At 40.9% G+C, this 27,444-nt stretch overlaps 1 protein-coding gene, 1 non-coding gene and 1 pseudogene across 6 annotated transcripts in view; 2 read left to right on the top strand and 1 right to left on the bottom strand.

Moving 5' to 3' along the window:
• HELB (DNA helicase B) overlaps positions 1–26,505 on the bottom strand; it is a 39,109-nt gene extending 12,604 nt beyond the window's left edge. For 4 of the 5 annotated variants that reach the window (XM_053661609.1, XM_053661610.1, XM_053661613.1 and 1 more), the window contains exons 1-11: positions 26,221–26,505; positions 24,439–24,849; positions 23,388–23,557; positions 20,683–21,561; positions 17,429–17,603; positions 16,344–16,485; positions 13,798–13,952; positions 6,999–7,080; positions 6,549–6,608; positions 5,174–5,402; positions 4,024–4,167 (exon numbers count right to left, since the gene is read on the bottom strand). In XM_053661609.1, coding sequence (XP_053517584.1) covers positions 4,024–4,167; positions 5,174–5,402; positions 6,549–6,608; positions 6,999–7,080; positions 13,798–13,952; positions 16,344–16,485; positions 17,429–17,603; positions 20,683–21,561; positions 23,388–23,557; positions 24,439–24,849; positions 26,221–26,404 — 2,631 coding nt within the window. In that variant the 5' untranslated portion in view covers positions 26,405–26,505. The remainder of the gene's footprint in view (positions 1–4,023; positions 4,168–5,173; positions 5,403–6,548; positions 6,609–6,998; positions 7,081–13,797; positions 13,953–16,343; positions 16,486–17,428; positions 17,604–20,682; positions 21,562–23,387; positions 23,558–24,438; positions 24,850–26,220) is intronic. The other variant, XM_053661611.1, reaches the window with a different exon arrangement.
• LOC119042316 (small nucleolar RNA SNORA30/SNORA37 family) lies at positions 8,637–8,765 on the top strand. The gene has a single exon (XR_005081207.2). It is a non-coding gene; the product is annotated as a small nucleolar RNA SNORA30/SNORA37 family (small nucleolar RNA).
• On the top strand, positions 9,262–9,848 carry LOC119042293 (transcription factor BTF3-like; annotated as a pseudogene).
• Positions 26,506–27,444: the final 939 nt, after the last annotated feature.

Genomic DNA, 27,444 nt, shown 5'->3' with positions numbered 1-27,444 from the left:
CATCACGTGTAGTTTACATATTTGTTTACAGTTGTGTGTGTCTCTATCCTCTTCTCCACCAAACGTGACCCTCACAGCGGCAGGTACCTTTGCTTCATGGGCTGACCTATACCAAGCACCCAGAACAGAGTTTGACTGAATAAATACTTGTTGAACTGAACTGAACTTGGAAGAAACAAACTATGCTGATATAAGATAATGATGAATGTCCTTGGAGGTAAAAGATGCTATTTCAGCCATGAAATAAGAACCAGATTTAGTAAAAGGAACACTTAGAGATATTTACTCCAGCCTCAACCCAGCAATCACAAAGACCCCTTCACTCTTCATTTGCCTGGATTATAATGAAAGACTGGATTATAATTTTGAGGGAATCTCTCAGAAAATATAGTGAAATGACAACATGATGGAAAACAAAAGAGGTAGATAAGAAATAGAGATAATCACTTCTGGAAGTTCAAACTAATAAAGGTTCTAGAAAGACAAAACAGAGAACACTCGGGACAAGAAGTCTTAATGAAATTATTCAAGAAAATTTCCCAGAACTGAATGATATGAGTTTTCATTCAGTTGAGGTTCCTATGAATTCATAATTCAGGTTCCTATGAATTATAGGAACCACAAGGGAAATTTCTCTAGGATCTCACAGCCAGAAATACCACACATCTTCACATCTTGCTGTATTTTTATCCATACAGACACAATTACCCCACTGTTTCTCTCTTCCTCTCGGAACGTAAAGCCAAACGTGCAGCCTGCCTACGCCAGCAAGCACACAGGCCGGTGCCTGTGGCCGGTGCCAACCCGCTCCTGGCAGGAACCCTGTACCACCCTTACCTTTATTTCCCACTTGGTATCATTTCTTTATCTGTTTAAAAACCATGTTAAATTGTGCACATTTTTGTAGCCGTTTCAAATGCTTTTTGGAACCGAGACAGTACAACACCATCCACTTAAACATTAAAAAACCTACACTAATTAATGTCCACCTACTAGTAGAGGACATAGGTCAACCTGCAAAATTTTTGTGCATGAAAATGGAGGTCGATGCAGCTTCTTCATTAAAACGACATTCCAACATCAGAGAGGGGAGCTCAAAAACAATGAGATACGTAACAGAGCCCCAAATAACTTATGATAATTCAAGAGTATTAAAATAGAGCTTAAAACTAAGTTGTGCTAAATGCACTGTAGTCCAAGATTAGATCCTCAAACAACAACAAAAAGGCACAGTGATAAAACTGCTGAAATCCAGATAAAGTATATAGTTTACTCAATAGCATTGTACCAAGAGCAACTTCTTTTTTGACACGTGCCAGAATGATGTAAGACACTGACATGAGGGAAAGCTGGGCGAAGGGTGTACGGAGCTCTGGGTGCCACCTCCCCGACTCTTCTGTCAACCTGAATTTACTCCCACATAAAAGGTGGTTGCCTCACAATGGTGGCAAAAGGGGATACATCTCTCAAAGCTCATGCAGCTTTATAATTAAAATATGTATGCAAATTATACCTCGATAATAGGTGATTAAATTAAAAAATAAGTGAGTCACAAAAACCTCCAGGCATCACAGTACCATTTGTGTAAACCTTGGTAACCTTGCTTCCCTGTGGACGGACAAATGCGGAGCGGAAGCCACTTCTGAGGAGGGTGGGAAGGCACCAGACCTGGGCGGGATAAGTGGGGCACTTGCTTAGGATGCAAAATTTAAGACGATGCCAAGAAACTCAGCCATCTAGATAAATAATATTTGAATAAAATAGTTTTCAAAGTCAAAATTTAAACCCCAAAAGATCCACGATGAACACAATATCAAAATTTTAAATAAAGACAAGAGCAATAACAGTGCCAAGCCCAGCAACACAGGAGACCGAAGGAAGAGACAAACTTTGTTCTGTGGTCCTGACGCTTCTCTCCCTGGTGGGAGGTGCAGCCCAAGGAATGAGGCTTTAACTGTGGTGTCTTAGTCCCTGAATAAAGAGGGCTCTAAAGTCAACAAGAGTAAAAGGTTGATGGCTGGGGATTTCCGCCAAGATGGAGGCGTAGGTGGAAACACTTTGCATCCTCACACAGCCAAATCTAAAAACAACAAAGTTTTAACAACAATAAACGCAACCAAACCACACAGAAAATCGAACAATACGAAGTCCAAAAACAACCAACCGCTCAGCTAAACCGGTGAGAGGGGCGAAGCCAGCAGCGGAGTGGGTCGAGCAAAAAAGATCCCCCGAGGAGGCGGTGCTCAGGCGGCTGAGGGCGCGGATCCCAGGTGCGGGCTAGCCACGGGCCAGCCACGGGCCGACACAGGGAAGAGGCGCGGCTGGCTGTCTGCGGTCAGTCGAGCATTTGCACGCAGATAAACCAGTGAAGAGGCGAGCATTGAGACAGATCGCACAAGGCCCCGGAGGCACAGAGTGGCAGGCTTGCTCATTTGCGCTCAGATAAACAGACGGGGGCGAGTGGTGAGGCGAACCAGGCGAGCGGAGAGGACCGCCATGGCTTCATCTCTGACCCCGCCCCCACATACAACGTCACAAACCAGCGACCAGGGTGGCCCCGCCCTGGTGAACAACTAAGGCGCCTCTCCTCATACGTAACAGGCACAAACTGATCAAAACCTGATCAAAACTGATCAAAACATGAGTTAAGAACAACTCAGAGCCCCAGAGCCAATAAATCTAAGCGATGAAGAAATAGCCGAACTTTCAGATGCACAGTTCAAAACACTAGTGATCGGGATGCTCACAGAACTGGTTGATTTTGGTTGTAAATTAGATGAAAAAATGAAGGCTACACTAAGTGAAATGAAGGAAAATGCACAGGGACCCAATAGTGATTGAAAGAAAACTGGGATTCAAATCAATGGAGTGGACCAGAAGGAAGAAAGAAACAACCAAACAGAAACGAATGAAGAAGCAAGAATTCAAAAAAATGAGGAACCTTGGGAACCTCCAGGACATCTTTAAACGCTTCAACATCCGAATTATAGTGGTATCAGAAGGGGAAGAGGAACAGTCACGAGTGGAAACCTTATTTGAACAAATAATAAAAGAGAACTTCCCCAATCTGGCAAAGGAAACAGACTTCCAGGAAATCCAGGAAGCTCAGAGAGTACCAAAGAAGTTGGACCCAAGAAGAAACACACCAAGGCACATCATCATTACATTAGCCAAGATTAAAATGAAGGAGAGAATCCTAGAAGCAGCAAGAGATAAGGGGACAGTCACCTACAAAGGAGTTCCCATCACACTGTCAGCTGATTTCTCAAAAGAGACCTTGCAGACAAGAAGGGGCTGGGAAGAACTATTCCAAGTCATGAAAACCAAAGACCTACAACCAAGATTGCTCTATCCAGCAAAGTTTTCATTTAGAATGGAAGGACAGATAAAGTGCTTCTCAGATAAGATCAAATTCAAGGAGTTCATCATCACCAAGTGTTTATTATATGAAATGTTAAAGGGACTTACCTAAGAAAAAGAAGATAAAAAAGATGAACAGTGAAAGGACAGCAAACTCACAGTTATTAACAACCACACCTAAAACAAAAGCAAACTAAGAGGACAGCTAGATCAGGAGTGAACCATAGAAATGAAGATCACATGGAGGATGAGCAACAGGGGAGTGGGAGAAGGAGAAGGGGGGAGAAGGTACAGAAAATAAGTAGCAAAGACAGTAGATAGAAAATAGATAGGGGGGAGGGTAAGAATAGTAGGGGAAATATAGAATCTAAAGAACTTGAGATGCCTGTTCATGAACTAAAGGGGGGATGGTGGGGGAGGGGTGTGCAGGGTGGAGGGGAATGGAGGAGGGTAATAGAACAACTGTAATGGCATAATCAATAAAATAAAAAATATACTTTAAAAAAAGGGTTGATGGCTGTACAGAATTTTCTGTACTTTGGTGCAGTGTGTTTCCTAATTTAAAATAAATAATAAAAGCAATAAAAATTAGGAAGAAAATAATACAAGGTACTCTATGGCGTGGCCAGCTATCTGAACAGCTTCACAAACCTCTAGGCTCACCTGAAAAGTGTGAATAGTTCTTGCCCATGCGTGTCTTATGCGACAATGTTTCATCAGTTTCCCAAAATCCACCGTTACTTCCAAGCCGGCCATATTATTAATGGTCAAAGATCTTTTCTTTCCAGCAGTTATGTCCATTTTATCCTGTCACCACAACAAAGAACTATTCTGTATGGTTTCAAAAATGCACACTGTGAAGACATCTACAGTTGCACTGAACATAAAATGGGAGTACCTTGTAAATAAAACACTGTATTTTTGGACTCTAAGACACACCACGCCCCCCTCAAATTTGGGAGGAATAATGGTTGTTAATGCTGCTATTGAGTTCTGCTTACATTTACATTGGTGAAGTATTGTGTTATTTATGATAGTAAATATTTTACACTTTTTGCTTCAAAAATTTTTTTCCTATGTTCCTCCTCTAAAACCTAGGTGCGTCTTATGGTCTGAAATATATGGTAGCATGCATATTCACTATAATTGTTCAGAATTTCAAAAGGCTGAAAATCTATGCTGAAGCACCAACCAAATATACATACACACAAACATTTTAATAAACATAAATGGAAGTTTTTGGTCCTTGAAACTTAACCAAATTTGACTATCTGGAAAACAGTTCATTGTTGCCTTTCTTATTTTGAAATCTATACATTTTATTTCTTGTACTGACAATGTAAGTCGGCATATAACTCTTTGCAAAAACTACCTCTCCTCGCTGCTTTTAAAGAATAAGCTTATAAATCTAAGAGGGTGTTTACACAATTAGAACAAATTCAAGGTGACCACTTGTACAGTTTCTATATGCATGCAGCCACCACGGAAATGATGCTTTGTAAAATATCATGTGCCCCTAGTTTCTTGTTCTTGTTACTCACACACTTCAAACTTCTTAAAAATGCTTTTTCACAAAGTCGTCTAGAAACTCATTTTATGAAGCCAGCACCACTCTGACGCCAAAATCAGACAAGACATCACTAGAGAAGTGCAGACACATACCCCTCACACACAGATGCAAAGTCCTGAGCAAAATATTACAGAAGATGAATGGCAGTTCTGCTGTGTCTGGATTCTGAATCATGCCTAGGGCAACTTTTAGAAAGGAAACCTCTCTCTAACAGGTGAAAAGGCACTCTCTGTTATCACTCACATTTGTTATGAAAAATATTTCTCCATTGCAGAGTCGAATACCACTCTCAATGTCGTGTTTATTTTTAGCAACATCACGAGGAGTCCAGTGAAAGTCCTCACCACTGGCCCCGAGTTCATTATTTTGCTGACTGTTGGAGGTATTTTCAGGCAGTAAATCCGAGAGATACGCATTCTTGGTACAACAGATTTTATCACCAACTCCAAATATAAGTCTCTTCTGATGGTCTCTGGGTCAAAAAGGGATAATAAATGATTAGGTTGTGAGAACCTTAATTTCATTTTGTTTAAGCAATAACTTCCACTCAGACCCAATCCAATGCTCAAAATAATTTCTACACTTTCTTTGCTCCATTTTTTGTTCTCCAAACTTCCACAAGAAATCAGGCTCCCACCGGTGTAATCCCCCACACTCAGCACCACCTCAAACTCAAGACCATGGCCTAGCCAAACTGTTTATTAGAAGTCTCAGCATATATGGTGACACCTCTTTCCCTCTACATTCTAAAAATTACCAAAAACCTTGATAATTTTTAGGAATCTACTGATTTCAAGCATCTACTGATTCTACCTTTTAAAGTTATCCTCTCCTCCCCAATCACTCCTATCACTACCCAATTTTGAGTCTTACAGCACTTACACATATTTCTATTATAATAATTATAACATATTAAAATAACAGCAAATTAAATAAATGCTGGCAATATACCAGTTGCTGCAATAAGCACAGAGGCATATTATTTCATTTCATCCTTAACTACAACTCTATGAGGAAATTCTGTAAAAGTATCCTCCTTTACATACATGGAAAGGTAAAATTACCTGCCCAAGTTCATAGGCACTGAGACCCAGATTGCATGGCCCCGATCTTGTGCTTTTTAACCCTGTGTTAGGCTACCTAACATCTGTGACTGTGTCTTCCCTTAACTAACATATCTCTGGGTTCTCTGCACTTAATAAATAGTAGGTGCTGATAAATGCTACAGATGTAAGTTAATCTACCCTATGTGTAAATAGAGAGCTTTTCTATACCCGTATTTCTCTGACTGATGTTCACTATGGTGTTCTCTGTGGGCATCCGGTTGCTCAGGTTCTTGGACACACTACACACAAATCGTAATTTGAAAATATTTCCGAATGCCCCACACTCATCTTGGACAAGCTGGAGTTTGCCAACCTGGAAACCACAACCCTATTTTTCTTACCAAAAATTCGATTCCTAAGAATATATATTATATTTAATTGACTAGATCATCTTCACCAATGAGAAAGAAATGACTTTTAAATATGCGGCTACAGTGATAAAAGTCAAAACAAACAAAAAACAGTGAATCAAGGAAGGACCGTCCCCAGAGTTTCAGTTCGCCAGCGCTCACTTGATCAGGTGGCCTGTGTAGTACTTGCCACAGCACACATTGATGACATCGCAGTCCTGCCTGAAACACGGAAAAATGCAAGGGTCATACAATGGTGACTGTTCAGTGTGTATTTCTGTTATCAACAACTAGGACATACTGGATTCTATACAAAGTCTCCAGGACTTTCTCCAGGAAGAAGTATTTTGTACATTTGATCTTAACATACATGTTTGTTCCACTCCGATTTCCTGTGAGTTTCCAAACGCACTATTCCAAATGCACTGTTTTGTACAAAGAGCCCTGTTTAGAAATTGCCCTCTGCATGTCTAACAAAGAAATACCTCAAAATAAGAGAGAACGTTAACAGTGATGAACTAGAAGAGACTCTTATTCAGACGGTATCAATATTAATAAGCAATAAGATTTAAAAGCTAGTTCAAAAAAATTAAAATATTGCAAATGCTTTACCTTCTAAATGCAATAAATTGTGATGTCTCTGCACACTGTAGGTCTTTTTCTTTAAGTAAAGTGCTCACAGCAGAATATAAATCTGACAATTCAAGAGAAAAAAATTAACATGGAAAAGCATCAAATTACAACACCGTTTCTGTGGAGAAACTTCTGCATCCCCACTGATGGGCGCAGAAAAACGCCTCATACAAGTTCACCCCGGGAACAGCAGCTGCATCCCCTACATCAGCCAGACAGACAAGAAAATGAAGACAAGAGTTCCAGATGCCCCGTCCTCAACAGAGTTCAGCCACAGGCAGGACAGCTTCTAATTTGTACTACAGTCACTGTAAATTCACTGAGGGCTTGTGAATGCAGAATTTAAACCATGAACAAGAGGCTAAAATACGTAACAGAATTACTAATGCAAGACGTCTTTCTGTTTTAAGTTCTGGTGACACTAGACGTAGTGAGTTATAATTGGAGAACTGCTCTGCCTATGTTATTTCATTTAATTTCATCTGCACAACACTCATGTGAGACATGAATTATTTAGTAGCTGCACACCAGTATAAAATAAAGTACTGAGATATTTATATAACAGCTGGAAGACAGTTACTCCCCAAACACGCGGCCCACTCCCACTCCAGTGGTCTTTCCCTCCCTCGGAACCCACAGGCCTCTCCAGGACTCAGGAGCTAAAAGGTTGACCCTGGCGCAGCAGGAACATCCGCCCCAGAGTGACTACACCCTGCCAGCCAGTAAATAGTTTGACTGTCACCACTACACCCTTGTTACGAATGTAAAACTGAGGCTTTTGGAAGCAAAAATAACTTTCCAAATGGAGTGGGGAGGCTGGACTCCTCTTCCAGAGCTCGGATCCCTAACGGTGCTGACAGCCACTCACAGCTCGTCCTTTCTCAGAGCACGGGAGTGGGCTTCCTCTCATCTCTCTCAGCAATTTACAAAACAGAAAACATGTCTCAGGAAAGAGAGGAGACATAAAAAGTGAGAACGTTCCAGGCTCGTGTGCCTTTCCCTCCCAGCAGGTGAACCATGGGAGAATGAAACAGCCCAGGCCCCGTGATGCCCTGTTTGGGGAAGGCTGAGCTGTTGCCAGCTGCGCACTTCATTTTTCAGATGAAGAGGGATTATCACTAAAAAATGGCCAATGCTCGGCTCGCCCCCAGGCAACCCCAGTCTTCCGGAACAGGAATTTCCAAAGGTTCCATAGAAGACTGTTTTCTTCCATGTGGACAGGGTCCCACTGTTCTGGTCCTTGATGTTTTCACTCTCTCGGCTCTGCGTCTCACTGGTAGTAGGTGCAGTACCTCAACATGGACCTTGGATTTCACCAATTCTATGAGTCACAATTTTCTCATGTTTTAACATCTCTAAAATGCTAACCCAGCTATGAAGCCTGTCTTTGTATTCCACAATACTGGGAATAATTTACTCAACAACTTAATTAATTATTAATGAAAACTACTATATGCCTCTCTAATGTATATTTATTCCATGTTCTTGAAGAAGAGACTAATTTTCCAGGTAAAATTTGTAATTAGGAAAGGAAAACAGCATCAGTTAATCTCTGCTACCATTCTGAAAGAGAAAAATTTTAAAGTATATTTGCATCAGTGTAAAGAACAGTGTCAGTAAGCACTTTCACAGGTCCTCCCCCAGGCAGCGGGGCCAGGCTTTGGTAGCTGGTGCTGAAAGAAAAACCCTTGGGTGCATCCTGGCTCTGGGACTGTGCCAGGGCAGCTGTCACTCACAGGCACAGAGGGAGAGAAAAATGAATAGAAATAAACAAACAAAATTTTAGGCAAATCTAAATGGAGTGGCAAAGAGGCCAAGTTCCTTAACCATCTAAGTCTCATTTTCTTCATCTGTACTGGCACCTACTATCAACTAAGCTGTGACAATGAATATCTATTCATTATTTACAACGTATTTAATTAAAAAATCACAAAACAGTATGCAGCCTATAATCTAATCCATGTAAAACACCAAGCCCCTTACTATGTATCTGACCTTTATAGTGTTGTCTTGAGAGGCAAAAGGAAGATTACAGGGAAATATTAATTTTTACTTCAAGCACTTCTGTATCATTTGACTTTTTTATGGAATATAAGTTATTTCTATAACCAAAAACACCAGAAGGCATTTATAGAAGATTATGTATTAAAGAGAAAAAGGGATGCTTATTCTCGGCTGGTCTGCCGAAGACCCCGAGTGCCAACCCTAGCCCCCCACGCAGCCCTGCTCTGTCTCCAACAAGATGAAAGAAACTACCTTGAACCAAGAGGAACTTGCCAAACTGCAGGCCAAGTGCGCAGTGGTGGGAAAGGCACTGCCCATACCAAGAAGAAGGTGGCTCACAGAACAGCTACAGCAGATGACAAAAACTTCAGTTCTACTTCAAGAAGTTAGGGGCAAACATATCTCTGGTGTTGAAGAGGTCAAGATGCTCACGGAACAAGAGTGATCCACTTTCACAACCCTGAAGTCCAGGCACCTCCGGCCGCAAACACGTTCACCATCACAGGCCAGGCCAAGGCAACGCAGCTGCCAGCAATGCTGCCCAGTGTCTTGAGTCAGCTTGCTGCAGACAGTCTGACTGCTTTAAGGGGACTCGCTGAAGCCCTGCCCAAACAATCTGTGGGTGGGAAAGCACCGCTTGCCACAAAAGAGACTGACGATGATGAAGTTCCAGATCTTGTGGAGAATTTTGATGAGACTTCCAAGAATGAAGCAAACCAAACTGAGTCAACTTCCAAAGAAGATAAACTTGAAGACATTACTGGGAGCTGCTATCACGTTATAACTGCTTTTTCAAAGTTTGTTTGTGGATCTGATAAAATATAGATCTCTCATATTTTTAAACCTATCCCCTTGGACACTGCAGCTCTTTTCAGTTTTTGCTTATACACCAATCATTCTCTGCAACTAATTAAGCTAAAGAAGCCTGAGAATAAAGTTTGAAACCAAGGCTTAAAAAAAAAAGGGGGGGGGGGGGGATATTGTAACATGTGGATGAATGCTGACCCAAGGGAACTGAGATTAGTGACATACAGAAAAAAGAAAGGCTTAAAGATAAAGTTCAATGATGTCACTAAATTTCACACACAGAGTGAAAGCAAAGTAGAAACGATATACCTTGAAAACCTGTGGCAACTAGGACTTCCAGTCAAGATGACAGCATGGGCAGACATGGTTCACCTCCTTGCACAACAACATCAAAATTACAACTAAAATATAAAACAGCCATCACTCAGAACTGACGAACATTGGGTTGAATGGAAGTCTGACAACTACAGAATTAAAGAAACCACATCGATCAGACTGGTAGGAGGGGGAGTGACACAGACAGGTTGGTCCCACACCCATGTGTAGTGGATCAAAAGTTTGGGAGGGAGATCTCAGGAGCAGAGTCCCAGCCCCACACCAGGACCCAGTGCCCAGGGTTCCAGTGCCAGGAAGATAAGTCCCCACACCTTCTGGCTACAAACCCAGCAGGGATTGAGTTGGTGGAAAAAACCCAACCACCTGGAGCCCCAAGCATTCCCATTAGAGCACAGGTGGCAAACACAAGGCTCGCGGGCCAAATCAGCCCTCCACCTTGTTTTATCCGGCCCGGCACCTTGTTTCTACCCAGCGGCAGTGCCAAGCTCTCGCTTAACTGTTAAGGAGTAGTTACATTTATACAGTCCCAAAATTACATTTGGCCCTTTGAAGGCAACTGCGAGGCTGATGTGCCCCCAGTGAAAATGAGTTTGCTATCCCTGCACTGGAGAACTTCCACATGAGCTTACTCAGACTCACTCTGGGCTCCAGCACCAGGGTAACAGTGTGGAGGGCACCAGTGGCACACAGGAAGGAAATGAAGTTTCTGGCATAAAGGCAAGAACTGAGGGATAGCTTCCTCCCAGACAGAAAAACGGGAAGAGCCATAGAGCTGGCAAGCAGGTATTATATCTGAAACTCCATCAACCTGGCTAACACTATTTGCCCTGCCCTGGTAATTCCCTGAGGCCATGTCCCACCCAACTTATAGCTGTTAACAGAAGATTTTCCATAAAACAAATTGCCTTAGCTCTTGCTTGACAACTTCCTAAATCCTTTCAAACAAGCAACAACTGGCCTCAGTGAGTCCCCAATCCCCATACCGCTTGCTAAGTGGCCCCAGGCTTGGCACTCTCAGTAGCCAGCCTTTTTCACAACTTGGCTTTGCCTGGGAATCTACAAGCCCAGCACAAGTAGCAGCCATCTCAGATTGCTTTATAGCTCAGGCAGGGTAGCCCAGGGGAAAAATACAGGTGGGGGCTGACCTTGGTCTGCACCACCCGGGAAACCCCAGGACCTGCACACGCAGTGGACAGCTAGTGACCATGTCAGAGCACCACCACCCTGCCCCTGCACAACTGATCGTCCACAGATGGCACAGGTTGGTGGTCAGTGGTCACAGCCAATCCTTGCCCCTAACTGGCCTAGGTAAACCCTTCCCATTGACATGCCAACAGCGACCAAGGCTCAACTATAAGAGGAGGGTTACTCAGGCCCCATGAAGAGAACACCTCAAGTACCCAGCTTGGGTGATAAGGGAGACTATGCCAAGAGACCCTACAGGACACCTAAGACGTTAGGCCACGCTACCAAGACAGGGAGTCAAAGCAGCTCTACGTAATACAGATACAAACACAAGGAGGCTGCCAAATGAAGAGACAAAGAAACGTGGCCCAAATGAAAAAACAGATCAAAACTTCAGAAAAAGAACTAAACAAAATGGAGATAAGCAATCTATCAGATGCAGAGTTCAAAACACTGGTTAAAAGGTTGCTCAAGGTATTTAGTGAGGACTTCAACAGCATAAAAAAGATTCAGTCAGAAATGAAGGATTCACTAATTGAAATCAAGAACAATTTACATGGAAAAAATAGTAGAGTGGATGAAGCTAAGAATCAAATTAATGATTTGGAACACAAAGAAGCAAAAAACAACTAATCAGAAGAACAAGAAGAAAAAAGATCCAAAAAGTGAGGATCGTATGAACAGCCTCTGGGAAAACTCAAAGAGGTCCAACATTCTCATCTTAGGGGTACCAGAAGGAGAAGAGAAGGAGCAAGAAATTGGAAATCTACTTGAAAAAATAATGAAAGACAACTTCCCTAATTTGGTGAAGGAAATGGACTCGCCAAGTCCAGGAAGCACAGAGTCCCATATAAGCTGGATGCAAAGAGGCCCAGTCCAAGACACATCATAATTAAAATGCCAAAGGTTAAAGATAAAGAGAGAACCTTTAAAGCAGCAAGAGAAAAGCAGTTAGTTACATATGGGGGAGTTCCCATAAAACTGTCGGCTGATTTCTCAAAAGAAACTTTGCATGCTAGAAGGGACTGATAAGAAATATTCAAAGTCATAAAAAGCAGGGACCTACAGCCAAGATTGCTCTAACCAGCAAAAGCTATCATTTAGAATAAAGGGCAAATAAAGAATTTCCCAGACAGAAAAAAAAACTGGAGTTCATCATCACCAAACCATTATTATATGAAATGTTAAAGGGACTTAAATTTAAGAAAAAGATCAAAATTATGAACAATAAAATGGCAATACACACCCGTCAACAACTGATTCTAAAAAACAAGCTAAGCAAACAAGAAGAACAGAAACCGAAACATGGGTACAGAGAGTGTTTGATGGTTTCCGGATGGGAGGGGGGAGAGGGAAAATGGGTGGAGGTGAGGGGATTAAAGTACAATTTGGAAATTACAGAATAGCCATGAGGATGTAAAGTACAGTAAGGAAGTGGAGTGACCAAAGAACTTATACGCAAGACTTGCAGACATGAACAATGGTGGAGAGACTGCCTGAGGGATGGGGGACGTGGTCGGGTTTGCTGGGTAGAGGGGAGTAAAAGGGGAAAAAGTAGGACTACTGTAATAGCAAAATCAATAAAATACAATAGAAATTATAGAAAAAAAAGAACTGTGGCAACTGCAATGAATTCTCAGTAACAATCATTCAAATTTCCACTAATTCCATTCTGAGTAAACCATTACACTATTTTTAAATGCTTGCTAAGTACACTTATAATAAAAATCAAAAGGTTCAATCTATTTAGGCTCATTTGCAATAGATAATTTAATATCTATTATTTGTCAAAAACTAACATTTATATAATTCCTCAAAACTGACGAATGCCCTTAACCCTCACAACAGCTCCAGAGGCGCTGCCCCGTGACCCCCCCTTCTACAGATGGTTGAGTGATGGGACCTGGACTGGACACATAAGGGGGAAGACTTCCTGTCCCATGCTGTTTCCCAACCCTGCCATGGTGTCACCCTAACACCCTTAGTTAGAAATGACGCCTGTCCACTTAATAAGAAATAGGACGGAAATATTAGGGCTCAACTGAGCAACAGGTGACAGCCATTAATTTTCTTTCACAAATATATTCAAAATAGCACATGCATTTACTTTTTCCAACTTCTATGAAAGAAAACCTTCATTATGACATGCATTCCCCTAAATGAACTGGGATTACTAGAGCTTTGCTTTATTTTACACTAATCATCTCTGTTAATTTATTCGCTCTATGAATATTTATTGAGCCTTTAGTATGCATGTGACAAGAGCTTAATTTTTACAAAATTAGAGAGTAATGTGCTTGTGATGATTAATAAATTATTTTCAGTGCCTAATTTTTCACTAGCAATACATATCTCTACCATCAAATAAAAGTATAAACAGTCATTTAATAACTATATTACAAAACTGAAATACTTAACCCTATATAACACAGAAGTTTATACTTACGAGATTGATGATTATTATTTGACAACTGAGAACTAGCATCCTCTTCTGGGAGTCTCACAAAAATAAATGTTTTATCTTGTACTGAGACAGGGAATGTTGGGTCATCAGAGATATTCAGCTCTGCATCGAATTTTGGAAATTGGCGTTTTGAGATTCTTAAAAAAGATAAAATCAGACACCAAGAACCTTAATATCCAAAAATGTGTCTTCATAATATGATCAAAGATAATATCATTACAATAATTAATATCTGTTATTAGATAAACAGGGCAAACAGGCCACCCATATACACATAAGTAGAAACTGAGTTTTAAAACAGAATTAGCAAATTAAAAGCATTAGAAAAAACTGTCAGAGAATTTAGCAAGCACCATTGTGAAAACCTGACCTACTTTTCTCCAAGTGACAAAAGAGCTATACAAGGTAATAACCTCATTTCACAAGTGAGCAACATGAGACTTAGTCAACTGCAGTGGGTTGCCCAAGGCCACAGAGGTAGGAAGCAGGGGAACTAGGCATCAATCTGGGCCCATTTGGCTCCAGATCCTTTTCTATTTAAATTAGTTTGGACTCTCTGGAGCCCTATCCATATGTTTGTTTACTCTTCCTTTTCCCCCTCTGTTCTGTGTATATCATACATATGGCCTCATTTTCCCAGTTGAACCAATGCCCACATCTTTCCATTGCTTCTGTTTCTTCCGCATCCTTAATTAGTTCTCGTATTTCCCAAGATTAACAAATTATATCAGAAAACAGAGTAAGGGGAAGGTGCCTTGACATAATAGAGTCTCCCCTGGTTATTTGGAAGATGACTGATGTTGAAACCAGAAAAATAGAGAATAAATTAGGGACTGCCTTAAAGAGATTTGGCCTGGAGGCAGAAACCACAAGGAAATTAAGAAAGAACATAGGGAGTGGAGAGAAGGCGGAACTACAAAACCAATGGGGCTGAACAAGTAGAGGACCACCTGTTCAAGTGTCTAGATTAAAATTTCTCCATTACTCAAAACCCAGAAAGCTTAGGTCATGCTTGCGCCACCCGAGTAGCCAGTAGCTAACAGCCACATTTGCTTCTATACAATGCTTGCTTGCTCGCGTCTATAAAAAGACATAGCTGTAAGCGCTTAGGGCGGCTCTTGTTTGCAGCTCTTATGAGCATGTCTCCGGACACTCTGAGGGTCCGCCCCTGCGCAGGTTAAAACTTTGGCCAATAAAATAACATCGCTGAATCCTAAAAGTTTCTGACAATTTGTCTCTCGCGTTGGTGGATGAAACAACTGACTCCCCGGAGACCAAATAGTAGCCTGGATATCAAAGGTAGTTGTTCCCTCCCCTGCGTCTGCAACCCTTCCCGGTGCAGGTGAAAGGCAGGAAAGGAGAGGGAAGGCTGTCCCTGCTGGAAATATCCCCGATTGTATTTCTTTGCGAATCACCACAAATTGCCTATTTCTGACCCGGGACATGTAACATATTTCCATCTCATATTTTCCCTGGTATCACTGGGATCCTTCTTGTCATTGAATATTTGGTGATGGTGATTAAGAAGAAATGATGGAAGGAGCACAGCTCAGCCCAAATGGTATCGAAAAGGTTACTAAAAGGCATTCCTAAATTTCAGATAAAACTGAGCTGTAAGAACTCTTTAGATTGAAGAGTGCTTTAGATTCTCCGAAGACTTTTAGACTTGAAAATGACCAAACATCTACCAACATCTCCAAAATCAGCAGAAGTGTTACAGGAAAAGAACATTATACATCCAGATGCATTCTTTCTCTCCATGTTTTAATATAAACCTATGTCATCTACCCTATTGCTATCAATTCTTTCTCCAGCACCCCTGTCCTATCCAGGGTAGACAAGGACATAGAGAAAACAAGTTTTAATGTTCTAGTTTCTGCCAATATCCAACCAAGGAAATGTTCAAGCAACAAAAATATCTTGTAAAATTGAGAGTCAAACACAAAGATAAATTTTGTTCAATGAATAAAACAGTCTCTTAGCACTCTCAGATCCCATGGCATCTATTACAGAAGAGACCACTCTGAAGACTCGGGCAAAGGCTAAGGGAGAAGTGCTCTTCAGTATTTAAAGGAGACTAATGTGTCATGGATGCCACCAAAATTCATCAAGAAGGAAAATGTCATACTCATTTATTTTGCTTTGGGCTCTCTTACAAAAATTATAGGTAATCTTTTCCCTCAATTCTCCTTTGAACTCTACTGAACTCGTTTCTAAGTCTCTGTCCCCCTTGGGCTTATTTTAGTCTCTATGCCTGGTGCAACTTTAATTCACACGTACACTTTTTAAATCAGGAAAACATATTTATTCTTAAATGCATTACCGGGACAGTAATAAAAGATACTAACTTCAGTTTTTTAATTGTAGAACAAAATGTGTGTGTGTATATGTATCTAAAGGATGGAAGAGGTTTGTTAAAAGGGCATAGTAAATGTTCCGCACTCAATCACCCTGACTCAAAAACTGATATGTATTTTTAAACTTTTATTTCTAATACAGAGAGAAAGTACACAATTTTATATTTTTACCTTGTAGCATTGTCCACAATTAGCTCAGATTCTGCTCTGTGGTTGGTCTTTAGTTCAATAGCACACTTTCTTGACTTAAGAGTGTCGAAAAGATCTTGCAGCAAGTTACCGGGTTCAATGCTGGGTAACTGTCTAATATCACCTGAAAGGGGGAAAAATAGATACTGCAGGTTTTAGGTAACTGGAGTCCTAAAATTTAGGAATTATTTTTATTTCTTCCTACTGATATATGCTATAATTATAAAAACTTACTTACTCTAAGGAAAAAAAGGCCCCAAAAATCTTTGTTTAAAATGACTTGAGAACATTGTCTTTAAAAATATTGAACAAAAAGTACCATTCAGCCCTGGCTGGTGTGGCTCAGTGGACTGAGCACCAGACTGTGAAGCAAAGGGCCAGTAGTTCGATTCCCAGTCAGGGCACATGCCTGCGTTGCGGGCCAGGTCCCTAGTAAGGGGGTGTGTGACAGGCAACCACATATTGAAGTTTCTCTCCCCACATATTGAAGGGAAAGAAAGCCAGAATCAATTAATTATAAAATATTCTCAAATATCTTAAGATGTTACAATTTGATTCTCACACTACAATTCTATTTTCTTTCCTCCATGAAATCAGATAGTCTACAGAATAGTATACCCAACAGAATCTAACTGAATCTCACAAGAATTGAAAAAGACTTGAGACCAGTGAGGCCTAATTTGAGTTATTAGCTCAAAATCATAAAAATACTTTAAAGAGGTTTCTAATTCAGATATTTTATTACTTCCAAATTAATCTGTATCTTGATTTACTCTGAATCTGTGACACTTTTACCATTTTGATTGTCCTCACTTAGGTGGTCAGCAGTCACCCCTAGGGACCACTCGGTTCACACCCAGCCTGCCAGCGTCCCGGTGGAAACAAAGAACCACCGGAACTGCCCAAGAGAGTGGTTAAATTGAACTCAGGGTGGTCTTAGCTCGGGCTCTGACAAATGACTTCCCACCTGTAAAACGTGGGTATTAAGTAGTGAAATTGAATAAACAGTCACTTAACCACAATGCTTTGAACGTAACAATTAGAATTCCAACAATATTTTAGCTTACCGAGAATAATAAGCTTAGAAAGGTCGGAGTGCTCAAGCAATAAATTTAAAACGGATTTGAAGATTCCCACAGATACCAAACTCCCTTCATCCACAACTAGAACTCTCACGGAAGAAAATTTCCAGGGACTGCTCATGTTCATTTTTTTCTTCCATGTATAGAAGCTATAATTGACCTGTAAGTAAAGTATTGCATTTCTAAGTTCAGGTTATAAAATTTACCAAAAAAAAAAACCCAAACAAACCATTTACAACATGTTATTTTAAAACAACTCTTAAATTGGAGAAAGGGAGTATAAAGTAGAGTGGGGGAAGGGCTAAAGAAAGAGAACACAAATGTTAGAGAGGAATATACAGAAAAGATCAATACATCCAAAAAAATCAAATATTAAAAAGCACTTTCTAATGACTGCTTAGTGTGTTTAACAAGCTTTGCAAATATCACTATTTAACAGCAAAAATTTCAGCCCCTCCCTTACTACTTTTGACCAGAGACGGTTCCTAGTCTTCTCCATTCCCAAGTAAACTTTGTCCTTCTGAACTATCGCCCGACCACTTAAGCCTCCCTCGTTTCCCAACTATAATTCTCCACCCTGGAACTGAAGTGTGCTGCCTGCCCATCCTGACTATGAAAGTATTATCTTTTTCTTCTAATAGTCTAAACTCCCTAACTTCCCAGTATTTAAAAAACCTACCACCAACATCAACAATTCAAAAAGAATATATTACATAAGTAATATTTCCTATTTTAAAAACATAGATGAGGGCCCTGGCTGGTGTGCCTCAGTGGATTGAGCGCTGTGCCCGCCTGCACACTCAAGGGTGGCCAGTTGGATTCCAGTCTGGGCACATGCCTGGGTTGTGGGCCAGCTCCCCAGGGGGCCTGGGTTACATGCAAGAGGCAACCATACATTGATGTTTCTCTCCCTCTTATTCTCCTTCCTTTCCCCTCTCTCTAGAAACAAATAAATAAAATCTTTCAAAAATGTGTAAAATTACAGCCAGATCATGTTAAATATTTACATCTCTATCATTCCAGAAATATGTCTTTATTATAAATAGGCATATATGTATATTTTTTCAATGGTAACATATCTTTTTCAATTTTATTTTTCAATTACAGTTTACATTCAATATTATTTTGTATCAGTTTCAGGTACACAGCATAGTGATTAGACAATCACGTACTTTACAAAGTGATCGTCCCAATATTTCAAGTACCCATCTGGCACCGTACACAGTTCTTACACTATTATTGACTACATTCCCGATGCTATATTTTACATTCCTGTGACTATGTTGTGACTACCAATTTATTTAAGTTTTCTACCGTGACTAGATTTAACACGTTTATGAAGTAAAAGCATTCATATTTCCCACCCAAATGTATCAATTCCCTTGGAAAAAATAAAAAACCTGTCTCACAACAGAATACCTGAATCACTGCTAAGTGTTTCCTTTCTTTTATTTTACATGTTGTATTAGTTAGAATGACTAGTTGACAATTTCCCTGGTATCTCTAGGGCCACCAACTCAACACGGGCTGCATCTACAAGCAACTAGGTTCCTCTACTAACCTACAGCCGTGTCCCCAACACGCCAACACAAGACGGGACTGCCAGACAAAACACAGGCCACCCTACTGAAGTTGAACTTCAGATAAATAACACATGGCTTTTAGTTAAGTGTGTTCAGTGCAATGTTTGGTGGTTATTTATACTTCGAGATTATTTGTATTTTTGGGTGCTAAGTCTGGTGACCCTAGCCCAAGGACGGTACTCAGCGGCACAAGTGCCAGCCCTGCCCTTACTCTCTCCTGAGCCTAAAGGTGACTTCAGAAATGTTCTCCCGGCGTCCCGAGCAGATGTTTAGACACTACCAGTTGAGCAGAGGTGGAACATAAGATGAAGTTCAGTAATGAGCCCTCTCTGGCCTTTCCTAATCCAACCCTTCCCACTAATCAGATGTGAAAGTGTAATAGAGAAAAATCATAAACTGATCAGAAGGCCATTCCACAATGATCTGCACTGAACTGCTACAGGTCTGTGCTCACTCATGTGGCAAATTAAGGTAATGAGCAAAGTCATTTCTGAGGTGGCGTGTGGCTCTGTAATTCTGCGTAATCTTCCTTAAAGCTGCTTTCATTTCACTCCCTTGCTCAGTAACCTAAATGGCTCCCCTGTAAACCAAGACCAATCAAGCTTCTTTGTGAAGTTTCAAGGTCTGTAATATATGAGAAAAATATGTCACCATGGAAAGAACAAGCTGGAAAGTCAGAAACCAAAATTCAAGTGCTAGTTCTGCACCTGGGGAAGATCTTGAGCGAATCTTGTAACACCCCTGAAGTTCAATAGGCAGTTCTGTTAAACGGAGGTAGCACCATTGACCCCTCACTGGTTTATCAAGGATTTAATGAGATGTCAAAATAGTTTACAAAGTTTAAAGCTTAAATATCCTGTCTAAACCAAATTTAATTTCCATTATTTTGCAATACACAGACTTCATTCCAATCAATGCAGTCACTTCAAAACCTCTATGCACATTACACCTTTGGAATGGTCTTCCCTCTACATATTATTTCCTTCAGACATCTTCCAATGATGAAGTTCCCTGATCTGCAGAATGGAGGTCGGGGCTGGGGGAACCTCTACCATGCTTCACAAGTTTAAAACTTCATGACTCTTAATTACAGCCCCAACTATTTTTTTCATGCATATTAATTCACTTGAAAATTGTATTATGTGCTACTATTTGCCAGGTACTGCTGGAGATGAAAGTGAAAAACTAAACCAGATGATCAAAGTTCTCACTTGCATGGAGCTTTAACTCTACAAAATACAAACCTTTTCTTCCCAACTCCAGTGCTTTTCAAAACAGGGTCTGAGAACTACGACACGCACGGAACCAGCCCAGATGAGAACAGAGCTTGTGCCGGCATTTAACAAGACTACACCATTGGGCATACACTTGAGTTCGGCTGCCTATTCTTCCATAAGACTTTCTCCAGGGAAGAAGCAGTACACTGCTAACTTCCTGGCACTAGCTCCTACCTCACTGCCAACCAGCAACCATGTACAGATGGGTTGTTTTGAGAGGCACCAATCGTTAATGATTCGCTACTACAAGGCAGGGATCCAAAGGACTTTCCATAAATACCTACTGACTGCTGTCAAGAAGAAATGAAAAATAATTAAGTAAAGTTTGTCTTTAAGGCAAATATTTTTCTCTTGAGGAAGCAAATGTAAAAGGCTTTACCTGACACAGTGTGTACGCACTAAAACCAGTCTTTTCTCTCAGCAGACCAGCTGCTTTCCCTGTAGGTGCAGTAAGCAAAACTTCGATAGCTTTGTCTGACTTCGGTAGACTCAGCTGGCTGAACGTAGTCCACTCTGCCGGGACATCCTGGTCTTGTTCAAAGTCCTCACAAGCTTTTTTTACTTCGCTTTCTTCCAAGAGCTCTACATGCTTAAAAAGACGGCTCACAATTGTGGTCTTCCCAGAACCGCCCTTCCCACTTATGACTGTCACGGCATTGGAGCAGATCATTTCCAGAGCAGTCACCTGATCCTGGTCCAGTTGCCCTTGACTTATTTCTGCATTCTCTTCATTTCCACCATTATCCCAGATACCGTCACCACTGCTCTGTGGGTTCAGAATGCCCTCCCAAGTTTCTAATCTTATTTCATCAGGTTTATTTTCGTTCAATGCATCATCACCTCTTGAATCCTCAGGTTTTTTGGTATGAAGAGACGCAAGCACCTTTTTGACATCGACGTGCAAACGCCAAGGAGGCCTCGTCATCAGGTCACCTATTAAAGAGGCAATGTCTCTCTCAGCCCGGTAAAGGTCATAAGGAAAGATACAGGTCTTCTTATTCGTCACCACACCGATATCCTTCAGAAACTGCAGAGACTGCCAAACATCATGAAAAGACATGCAGTTCGACAACTGGGAAGTCAAGTCAGCTTCTTCTACATATGTGTGCCCATGCTCTCTACATATCTGCTTCAGTTTAGAATATATTATCAATCCATTCTTCTCTAGATCAGTCATCAACTGGAGAAGGGACTCGCACTGACAAAACGCTGTCCAACTTGCCTCACATCGCAAAAGCTTCAATTCTCTGTAGGTTATCTTTAAGAAAACAAAGGTCAAGCGGCTTTATAAAAACCTTCAATGTTAATGAGTATTATTAAAATTACAGTAAAAACGATGTTAGTTATTAATGATTTTTTAAGTCCTAGAAGACATGGACTCGTATTGCAATCAAATCCTATAAAATATATCTGTATATTGTATTGTGTGTTCACCTGCTGAAGTCAAGTCTCCTTATCACCCCCTTTACTTTCACTACCTCCCCCACCCTCCGTATTAATCCCCACTATGGAAAGTCTTTATAGAAGGTCTCTCTCTGTGATACCATCACTTCCACATATGCTTCTCCCCTTCCCATCTTTAAAAAAAGTTACAGTACACATTGGGTTCACCGATTTTCACTAAATCAGTATAAACAGGATTCAGATAAGCAACACAATCTACCATAATTACATGAACTGTATGTTAAACTGTGTGTGTGTTGTGACTGCCTCATTTTTTTGGCTTCTTTAGCTGTCTATGCGTGCAATAATTCTGCCCAAATGCTAGCAGTCATCCACCAGCTCCATTTTTTTTCCATGGAGACATCCTTCTTGGAGTCCTCCACACATATTTATATAGGTTGAATTGTGTCCCCCTGCCCCGGAACCCCCGTAATTTTGTATATTGAAATCTTAACCCCTAGAACCTCACAATGTGACCATATTTGGAGACAGGGTCTTTAAAGAGGTAATTAAGTTAAAATGAGGTCACTGGGGTGGGCCCTAATCTGATATGACTTATGAGAAGGTTAGAAGCCGGCCAACAGAGACAGAGAGATGGGCACGTGAAAACACAGCAAGAAGCCTATAAGCCAAGGAGAGAGAGGCCTCTGAAAAACCCAGCCTTGCTGACACCTTGATTTTTGGACTTGCAGCCTCCAGAACTGTAATAAAATAAATTTCTGTTATATAAGCTACCCAGTCTGTATTAATTACAGCGGTCCTAGTGAATTAATATAATACCTCAGTAACAGTCTTTATTTTGGATGGTGAACAATGGAACCTCAAGCCCCCTTTTCCCACTTGTGTTCCAGAATGCTCACTGCTCTCTCTTCTCCACTGAATAATTATATATATAAATAATCCAATGTTCCAGCAACTTATTTTTCAAAGAAAATAGAAATCATAGTCATTTGATGTAGGGAACAAATTTATTATTATAGTATTTCTCAAACTAGGTGGGGAGCAGTGTCTGTAAACATTTTGGAAGATACAAAAATTACGTTAGAATTTTTTAATTGTATTTTCATTTGGAAAACTGCCCAATGAAATTGAATGACATGTTTAAGTGCCACATTTAGTTTCCAATGCCATTGGAACCTCACAGTGTCACTTTACTTGGTCTACAGTGACAGAAGTGGAGATGTTCGTAAATGATATTATCATACCAAATTAAAAAATCAAATGATATCATGCTATACCACATGAACAGGGAAAGTTTTCAAAAGTCCCAACAGGAAAGTGGGGGACTGAGTTGCAGAGCAGAATGAATTTGCCAAATTCATAAGAACATGTCTTCAATGAGATCTATGCTCAAGTGGCAAATGGCAATTAAGTTACCAAAAACTTTTGTCATATTATATAACTAAGTTACTAATAATCTGAATGACACTTATTTCGTTATTTAGTCTTCCTTTATAAACTTACTGCATAACACCTAGAGGCATAAAAATTTATATTTAGTTGTAACACTCAAAGAAAAATTGATCAACACTGAGGTGCGCACAAATTTTTTCCTCGAAAAGAGATGCAGAAATTGTGAGGTTTGAGAAATCTTGCCTTATATAATAAGATCACCAAATGCTAAGCAAATGTTCTACTTACTTTACCAAATCCGAGTTTCCATGGATGCGTACCTAAAATCTCTTCTATCTTTCCCAACACATCTTCAGAATCTGAGCTTACAAGCTGTTTAAAGTGTCGAGGCAGAAGAACCGGAAGGAATTCCATTGTCTTCGGAAACTGCAATGCTGTCATTACACTTACAAATGGAACTGCAGGGTATCAGAAAAGAACAAATGCAAACATACCAATGAGCTAGGAGGATAACTGGTTTGGTGGATTTTCTCATTTACTACAACCAGTTCGAGATATCCAAATCAAAGATAAATTAACAAGTTTACTTTAACTAGCAAGGAAATTGGCATTGCAACGATTTCTTTAGTACTGAGACGGTTTTCATTGTATTTAACACCAAAATTTATGTGTTTTAAATGCCTAGGTAACCACTTCTTAGCCTTTGCTTCATTTTGCTTGCAAATAATAAGAATAAAATTCTTGATTCAATGATACAAAGATAAATTCAAAATTAAACATAAAAACAATGTACACAATAACCTTTTAATCACTTTTTTACTGTAATCATGATCCTTTCACCATTAAAGTCATCTGATGATGTCCTGCCAGATTTATTTGAAATAACTAACAACTGAAATACTCCATATATATGAATGTCCAAATCACAAACCATATTAAAAACTATTTTAAACCATTTTGGACTGAAACTTTTCCAAAATGGATTACTAATATTCTTGCCTTTCTCTTCTGCCTTCTTAAATAGAATTGACAACTTAACTTTTTCTTAACGCTCCAAAGTAATTTTATGTACACAAAAGTTAGAGAGAGAAAACCATAGTTTTAGAGCTGAAAAGGAATGGAAAGGAGCTTAAAGACCATCTCATCCAATCTCTTCACCGCAAAGATGAAGAACCAGGAATATCAATATACGCCAAAAGCAATATAAACACATTTTCATCAAACCAATTTAAAAAGAATACTATGCCAAGATGGCATAGTGGCAATATTTTAAAACACAATAAATAAGTCATTAAGTATCGCAATTACACTAAAACTCGATGATAAAAATCACACCTACTTGTGTTTTCCACAGCAAGGCGCCTCTCCTGATTTGGTGGGGACTCCTCCTGTTCAGTCCGTGTAGACTGTTTTTGACCATTCCTCCCACGTTCTTTGTCGAACGCTCTTAATGTTTCCCTAAGATTTTCAAAGTTGAGGTTTTTATAGCCTAATGTGTTATTTACCCATGCTAAAAATTTATTTCTAGTGTCACTGGAGACCTCACAGTCTTTAAGAAAGAGGGAACAGATACTTTTTTGATCTGGTGGTGACATATCAGACTGTAAAAAGTACGACGGAAATCCTTGAACGTGATAGTTCTGGGATCCCACGGGCTTCACTCGCACCTTCACTCGCCACCAAGGACCCGTTAATGGAAAACGTCCAAACACTTCACACTGCTCTTGAGTGTTTTCATCAGCAATTACAACTTAAAAAAAAAAAAGTTAATTTAGTATATTTTAAAACCTCTCTCCCAATGTTTTTTTACATCAAATCCACTATTTCCTTTAACTCTCCACACCCCCATACACACACCCACGCACAGTACCCTGTACAGATATCTATTAGAGTGTCTATATTCCACTCGCTTGTTTATCTTCTCCCTCTACTGCACCGGAAGCCCTCTAAAAAACGACCACACTTCATAGTGTTTGTACTCCAAGAGGTAAGCATGGTGCATGGCAAAATTCTGCTGTTCAGCTTCTAAAAGTAGTCCTTTCTCTGCTACTCTGACTTCAGCCTATACTGACCTTTTTGCAGTTTCTAAATAAATGCCATGGCCCCTCCAACCATAGGACCTTTGCAGAAGCTGTTCCATCCGCCTTAAATGTCCTTCTCCTTACTGTTTATCCTGTTTACCACACACCTTGGCTTAACTGTCACTTCCTCAGGAAAGCCTTCCCTGAATCTCATGAATGTAACCTCTCATAGCACTCCTTAATATTTCTTCTAAGCACTGAGTAATATTAAAGTTACTTCTGTGATTAAAGAATGTCTGTTTCATTCATTAGACAGTAAGCTCCATTAGGACAGTAACCTCATCATCTTATCTCCCAGCAGCAAACACCTTGCTTGGAACATGGTAGCCAGTCACTAATACTTTTACAATAAATGACTAAACCCTCCACAGATACTTGAAAACTGTCTAACCCTATGTTGTCCACTGACATGTGACTGTTTAAAGTTCACGTCCCCTGTTGCACTAGCTGCATTTCAAGATCTCAACAGCCACAGGTAGCTAGTGGCTATTGTACTAGACAGCGCAAATATAAAACAAGACCATTATATAGAAAATTCCACAGGGCAGCACTAGTCTATACATTAAAATATTCTTAAATAGCAGTCATAAGTATAATTTATAGCACAGGAAATTACAAGGTAAACACATCGATTTTATTAACACAAGGTTAATGAATCAATAACGCCTTTAAGGTGTCTCTCCGGTGTGTGTGTTTTCTAAGCAGCTGAAAAATAATCCCATATTTGACTTCAGGCCCCGATTCTGGGTATGAATCAGGCGCAACACCCACTGTTGTAAACATCCTCGATTATAAAACTACTTCAAAGGGTTGTGAACCTTAAATGAGGTAATACAAGTCAGCACCAGCTTAACACACAGTATTTGCTCAAGTCACTGCTATTACTTTAATATTATTTTACGCTAAGTTGGACAAAATACCTAGGCCGTCCCAGGGGAAGCCTGTTAACCCCGATGGGGCGCCCCACTGAGGACAGGGCCACACTCGAAAGCAGTTTGTTTATCTCCCGTTACATCCTCCAGGGCCGGGCGCTGCCTCACCTCGCAGGCACCCGGGGAGGCTGCCTGCCTTTACGCCCCCACTGCAGAGCTCCTCGGCGTCGACAAACGCCGGATCGTCGTCCTCCACGTCTTCCATCAGGCACTCATCGCTCTCCTCCACCTGAGCCTTGGATGGGAGCAGGGGTCCGCAGAGTTCCCGCAGCTGCGGAATCAAAGTGGCCATAACTCAGTTCCCTGAAAGTCGACCCAAACTCGGGGAAACCGGGGCTGGCACACCGCCACGATCAGCCAATCAGGTCCGCGACTGCGAGACCGGCCAGTTCCCGGAACGCCGGCGCGTGCGTGCAGGGGCGGGGCTGCAGCGAAGCTCCTCCCCCAAGCGCAGGGAGGGCTGCGTGTCGGGCAGAGAGGGGGTGGCGCTCTTCTGCTGCTCGGAGTAACCAAATTTGAGTGTCCAGCAGAGGCCTGGACGAAATCAGCCCCGGGCAGCGGCAGGTGTCGCACCTGCTGAACCGCTAGCCTACAACGTCTCCTAAAGAGAGAGAATTGCGGGAAAGGCCACGTCCAGTGAGCATAGAGAGTCCGGAAAACCAAGCCCTCCTCCAAATCCCCAAACAAAATGCCAGGTGCCCTTCAGACCGGCTGCCCATCAGCCAAAGCACCGAACCGCGAATCTCCAGCCCTGAGACCCTTCTGGCTAGTCGTGACTGCTTTGGGCCTCCGTTTCCATAAGGAGCTGAATTTCTAACATCAATTCAAAGCCACTTACTCAAAGTGCAGATCTCTAGTCTTCATTCCACCCATTGTATCTGGATCTAGGGCAGGGAGCCAGGGCTTTATCTTTTAAGGGTACGCAGGTTATTTATTTTGATGCTTAGCCAGGTTTGGAAGCCACTGAATTGGGTGACATTCAAAGTCCTTTTCATCTTTTTTTTCAGTGAGTACACCTTGAGCTCCCAAATTTCTTTAAGCTGCTACCTGCTTACAGTGGGTGGGGAGGTGGGGGAATCCATCCACTCTTAACCCACAGTACAGATGGGGATGGGGGATGCAAAGCAGAAGAGAAAGGACAGTGGTTTAGAAAGTTATTCTGGTGCCATGATTCTCATACTTGATAGAATATTGTTTGAAAATACTCTTTGAGGAACACCTAAGATATATTACTACAATTACTATTTTGATACTACTTATTATGAAATTATTCTATCAATAATGTAAGAGGGTGCAGCGAAGAGGGGTCCCCAAAAAGGGGTTTGGAATGGT

The sequence above is a fragment of the Artibeus jamaicensis genome, unplaced genomic scaffold (genome assembly GCF_021234435.1).
Source record: "Artibeus jamaicensis isolate MK-2021 breed Jamaican fruit bat unplaced genomic scaffold, CSHL_Jam_final contig_233, whole genome shotgun sequence".
In the NCBI taxonomy this organism is placed as follows: Eukaryota; Metazoa; Chordata; class Mammalia; order Chiroptera; family Phyllostomidae; genus Artibeus; species Artibeus jamaicensis.
This window is presented reverse-complemented; position numbering and strand designations above follow the sequence as displayed.